Source organism: Ascaphus truei, chromosome 11 (assembly GCF_040206685.1).
Source record: "Ascaphus truei isolate aAscTru1 chromosome 11, aAscTru1.hap1, whole genome shotgun sequence".
Taxonomy (NCBI): domain Eukaryota; kingdom Metazoa; phylum Chordata; class Amphibia; order Anura; family Ascaphidae; genus Ascaphus; species Ascaphus truei.
Genome location: NC_134493.1, coordinates 27,775,432 through 27,781,431, shown reverse-complemented (window position 1 = coordinate 27,781,431; position 6,000 = coordinate 27,775,432). Strand labels below are relative to the sequence as shown.

General features: G+C 39.4%; 1 protein-coding gene across 2 annotated transcripts in view; it reads right to left on the bottom strand.

Moving 5' to 3' along the window:
- POLR3E (RNA polymerase III subunit E) overlaps positions 1 to 6,000 on the bottom strand; it is a 42,702-nt gene that overhangs the window by 24,263 nt on the left and 12,439 nt on the right. For both annotated transcript variants that reach the window (XM_075565409.1, XM_075565410.1), the window contains exons 10-14: positions 2,844 to 2,929; positions 2,431 to 2,475; positions 1,834 to 1,925; positions 957 to 1,077; positions 382 to 463 (exon numbers count right to left, since the gene is read on the bottom strand). In XM_075565409.1, coding sequence (XP_075421524.1) covers positions 382 to 463; positions 957 to 1,077; positions 1,834 to 1,925; positions 2,431 to 2,475; positions 2,844 to 2,929 — 426 coding nt within the window. The remainder of the gene's footprint in view (positions 1 to 381; positions 464 to 956; positions 1,078 to 1,833; positions 1,926 to 2,430; positions 2,476 to 2,843; positions 2,930 to 6,000) is intronic.

Here is a 6,000-nt window from a genome sequence, read left to right as displayed (position 1 = left end):
GAAAAATCCGACCGCGAGAAGTTTTTTTTCACCTTTGAACCATTCGGCTCACTCGCCAAATCCGCATAGGAGGTAAAAGCGACTGGACAGATGTACCAATGTCCAAGTGGTTTGCAAAATCTTTAGCCTATTTACCCTAGATTTCGACAAATCTAAGGTAAAAAATCACACTGCTTGAAAATGAGCAAAGAATTCGCTAAAATGACAAATTTCCGCAGAGAATTAGCCAAGTTTTGTTAAGATTCCCACAAATATGGCTGTTCCGGAGCAGAGCGCGCGCTCTCTGGGGCGTTCGCCGATATCTCATGTACAGATAAGTGTTTGGGAGATATTGGTGACAATGGGCAGTCTACCAGATTGGTGGTGTCTCAAATTACTTACAACAAAGTCTCTGCCGCGACAAAGCACCTCCGCTGACACCCCGCTGTGCGGGCTGGACGACTCTTTAGGGTAAATCACATCACTGTGGCAGATAGAAAACACCGGATGTACTGATGGTTAGAAAGGGATCAGGATCACTGGTTTATTTGCGTTTGCTTTATCCCTGTCTCCCCCACAAAATCCAAATATCTTTTTCCTTTGATTTACTTGTCCCAGGGAATCCCCAGAGAAAGTGTTGTCCGTCACCCAGGGCAGGGGAATTTTAAATGCCGCAGGAAACGGTACATTTAGTATATTTAGAAATGTAGTAAAATAACATTATCCACGTCTTTGTATTATCCTTAAAGTGCAATAACAGTAACAGGCTAATCGAAGGAGAGTAAACAAAACATGCAACACCAATGACATATTATGTGGTTTTCAGAAAAGTAACTTTTCGGTACAAATGTTTCACCGGTGTAGGTTCTACCAATAAACTGCCGAGAAATGCCTTACAAGACTATGTAGCAGCCAGAAGCGGTATCCGACCAAACGGCCCTGTACATGTGCAGCCATGGCACGCCGGTCAGCCTCACCTCTTCACTACCCAGTTCCCCTGGACCAGCATCGCCACCTGCTGGATGCACCGCAGAACAGGGATTGATTCCGTTCCCGCTGCCATTAAGCCCATGAGGTTTGCGAAAGGTATGGCCTTCACTGCATGGACAAGAATGCAAAGAAACACGCGTGTTGGAGAGCGATAGATCTGCGCCGCTATAGCATCCTACGCAAATGTTAGCAGCTCCTCTCTGCATAGCACTGTTCTGGAAACCCCTTGTGCACCGTTTATGGCTAAATACAGACAGTCCTCGGTTATCCGACACAATGCGTTACTCAAAATGGCGTTGGATAGCGGAACGTCTTAAAGCGAAACACGTTTTCCCATAGGAACACTGTTTAAATGAAAGGTTCCGTTCCTGAAGGCATTTTTAACACTTAAAAACACCAAATATTTTACCCAGGCAATAAGATATGCAGCACACACATACATTATATAGTGTATATACTGTATTATATATAATATATAATAATATAATATATTATATAGTATAATACAATATAATATTAAATAATATATATTATACACATAAACAACTTTGCAAAGCGTCGTAAGAGCGTTGGATACGCCATTTTGGCGTTGTAAAAATGAACATAGGTATGCATTGCATAGCGTTGGATAAGCCATTTTGGCGCATTGCATAGCGTTGGATAAGCCATTCGTTGTAAAACGAGGACTGCCTGTATAGTGACTTGGTTCTGCTGAGCCTGAAGTGAATGGCTTGGTGGCTCCTTCGCTGCATTGGATATCTGCACCGTCTCGTAGCCAAGGGGTTAATAGCTCAGTGATAATGCCGTCTGCTTTCCTGCCTCTGCCCTCATTAGCTTCTCTCCGGAATAGAACACGGAACAAACCATTTTTCAGCAGGATCTTGATCTGGTCAGCCAGGGGCAGGGTTCTCAGCTGAGCCATGGACAGCATGTTGCTTGGAGCAACTGGCTTTTCCCTGGTTATACAAGGCAAAAAAGGAGTTAAAAGGAACACTTTAGCTATTCAGTTGTCACTAAAAACAATGTCTATTTCAGAAAGGGTTAAAACAAAAACAAAAAAAAACAAAAAATTAACGCAGTTCTCTGATTGGTTTCTTCAGTCCTGTAAAAATGGTATAAAATGCATTTATCGTCTTAATGTCGGGTACATAACTGATGTTTCTTTCAGAATCAACCAAGCCTCTTATAGGGAGGAAAGCGAACAGCTAATGAGTATCAGTGACCGACCAGCCAAGTAAGGAAAAGGTTAAAAAAGGTTCTGGTGATGAAGTATAGAATTGTACTAGTCCTACAGAATGTAATACAATGTCACAGCCTGCGATGCCCTATAGGCCTTTCATTCACGGTGATTCATAGATATAGATAAAATACACATATCTACATACAACACACGTGCGCGCATACAACACACAACACACAACACACAACACACAACACACAACACACAACACACAAACTTACTTTTCTTCCTCAACGCTTGGTGGCATCAGCATCGCCAAATATTCACTAAGGCAGTAAAAACATAGATCACATAGGAGAAAGGGCTTTTGATAACACACATTGCATAGTCAACATCTTATATATATATAAATAAATAACTTAACTCTGCTTTGTTTGCATCGTTGTAATAACATTCTTACATGTCAAATACCCGATTGTGGAGGGGAAACCACGCGTTGCTACAAAGTACTTACATTTGGAAGCTACAGTGTGAACACAATGAAAGGAATGTATATCTGGGCAGTGACCTATATATTAACCAGTACCCTATAATTCTCTGTCCTATCCAACCAAGAAGAAACCGTTGCCCATCGCATAGCAATTGGTCGAAAAAAAAAAAAAAAAAAAAAAGTAAAACCAAATAAAACATTTACCTGGAGGATTTAATTAATTCTGTATTCTCCGCCATCCCGGTATTCTGGCAAAGCAAATACTGGCGCTCATGCTCTGAGCGACTGTCCTGGGGATACAGAAAGAAAAGAAGCCTTTGTATTGCATTTATTTGGAGCCAGACCGGACATACAAAGCGCGCTCTGGCGCGGCCAGACCCTCAGCACTGTGAGAAGGTTAAACTCGGATAGTACTAATCAGGGAGCGCCAAAGCCCGGACAGTCCAACTCACCATTGCAACTTAATGAATAAGCCCCTCGGTCTTCCCTGATGAATGGAATACGATGAGGGGTCCCATTGTGATGTTACAAGGGATACCAAGGGATACTACTTTTAAGTTTTTTTTTTTTTTTTTTTAAAGCCCCTTGTGTGTTGTATTGTACGATCCCTTCTATAATGAGGACCAGATCTTTGCAGCATTATCCAAGATCTCTGCAACTTCTTGAATTTAGACACAGTATCACTACTTTTCTTACATGCTTCAACCTTGGAATACTATATAGATAGTCTGGCTATGGCTACATAGTAGAGAAGGATACAAAAAATAAAAAAAAGACATATGTTCATCAAGTTCAACCTATGTTACATTTAGATGACAGATACGTATCCTAGATTTGTACTTATAGTATATTGATCCAGAGGAAGGCAAACACTAAACCCCAGTGATACATTATACAATACTGTCTCATAAGGGGGAAAAAATAAATTCCTTCCCGACACCAATAATAGCAATCAGATTCCTCTCTGGATCAACATCCTTCCCATGTTTACTTATTTAGTAAATCCCTGTATACCTTTCCTTTCTAAAAAGATGTCCAACCTATTTTTTTTTTAAAGATCTCTATTGTATCTGCCATCACAGTCTCCATGGGTAATGAATCCCACATTGTAACTTCCCTTACTGTAAAGAACCCTTTCCTTTGTTGCTGGTGAAATCTTCTTTCCTCCGACCTTAAGGGATGGCCCCGAGTCCTTTGTACTGCCCGTGGGATGAATAGCTCTTTTGAAAGGTCCTTGTATTGATCAATATGTAAGAGTTATCCTATCCCCTCTTTGACGCCTCTTTTCTAATGTAAACAAATCTACGTTAGCTAGCCTCTCCTCATAAGATCAGATTTTCCATCCCCTTTATTAATTTGGTTACCATTATCTGCACTTTCTAGTTCCATAATGTTTTTTTTTTTTATGAAATGGTCAAAACTGTTCTCCATATTCAAGGTGTGTTCTTACTGATGCTTTAAACAGTGGCATAATGATGTTTACTTCCCTTCCATCCATACCCAGTTTAATGCAAGATGAGATTTAATTTGACTTTGCAGCTACTGCATGACTTTGGGCACTATTGCCAAGCCTGCTGTCTACAAGCACTCCTAAATCCTTCTCCATCAAGGATTGACCTAACTGTGCCTCTTAATTTGTAAGTTGCCTGTTTATTCTCGTTTCCTACAAATACATTTTTGTTGTAAACATAATTACCCATGGAGACTGTGATGGCAGATACAATAGATTTGTTACAAAAAGGTTACACATCTTTTCAGAAAGGAAAGTTATACAGGGATATACCAAATAAGTAAACATGGTAAGAATGTTGATCCGGGGAGTAATCCGATTGCCAATATTTGGAGTCAGGAAAGAATTTATTTTTCCCCTTATCATTGGATAATGTGTCACTGGGGTTTTTTGTTTGTCTTCCTCTGGACCAATATACTGTAAGTACGGATATAGGATAAAGTATCTGTTAGCATTTAACATAGGTTCACTTGATGGATGTAAGTCTTTTTTCAATCTCATCTACTATGTAATTTACCAGTTTTGCTCATCTGATTCCCTTTGGCAACTTTTATTACCTTCCTTATAATTCTGATACGATGCCTTGGTCCCTTCTGACTAAGACTAAATGCCTGCCTCTTATTTTCCATTTCCAACCCTACCTGTTTATTTAGGCACATTGGACTAGACTTGTTTCTTTTATACTTATTACCCAACTGTATACACGGATAAGTGTACTTTTCTAACAGTGTTTTATTGTTTTACTGCCCATTTATCTTCTACATTTTTTTCCTGCAAAATGGTACTCAATTTATTCCTTGTAGATTATTCCTCAATTTATTCAAATCTGCCTTTCTAAAATGTAAAGTATTTATTGAACCCATATAATATGTTTTTTATTTTAAATGAGACAGTTATGATTACGGTTTCCCAAATGTTCCCCGACTTTAATATTTATTATTACTTCTACATTGTTGCATATTAACAAATCCAGTACTGCCCCTCTCCAGATTGGTTCCTCAATAATTTGGATCATGTAATAGTCTTTTAAACACACCCAAAAACCCTTATTCCTTTTGTTGTAATGCTAAACTCATTGCTCCAGTCTGTGTCTGGATAATTAAAATCACCCATGATGCAAACATGACCCAGTTTTGCTGCCTTCTCCATTTGCAAAATTATTTTGGCTTCCTCAATCTCACAGATATTTGGTGGTTTATAGCATATCCCTACAAACATTTTCTTTATACTTTTACCTCCGATGCTAATTTCTATCCACAAGGTCTCTACATTTTCATCATTCTCTTTGTAAACATTTTCCTTTATAATAGGATTTAAATCTGGTTTAACATATAAACACTCGATCACCTCTTCTATCTGCTCGATCCTTCCGAAAAACCCTCTCAATGACCTGACGAGTCATGAGTTTCATTCCCCCCCCCCCCCCATGATATCACACTGCTCCCTTACAGCTATTAATTCAAGCTCCCCCAATAGAAGATCAAATGTTTTTTGTTTTGTTTTTTTAACTATAGCACAGCTCACTTGGTCTACATACTATGGTGTCCCTGCGGTAAGTGTTAAGTGGGTAAAACCATCAGTCCTGTAAGAAAGAGAATTACCGAACACAAATCAGCTACTCGACAAGCCTAAGGGGAACACGAGTGACATAGTAACTGAATCCCCAATGGCCAGACATTTGTCACAGATGAGACATAATATAAGCCAGTTTAGGTGCCAGATAATAGAATGGGTACCACCTCCAAGAGGGGAGGGGATCGGGACAAATTATTCCTTGGAGAAAAGAAATCTCAGTGGATATTTGAACTGGACAGTGTAGGAATGAATTTCTTGATTTTAGGGTTTTTCTGT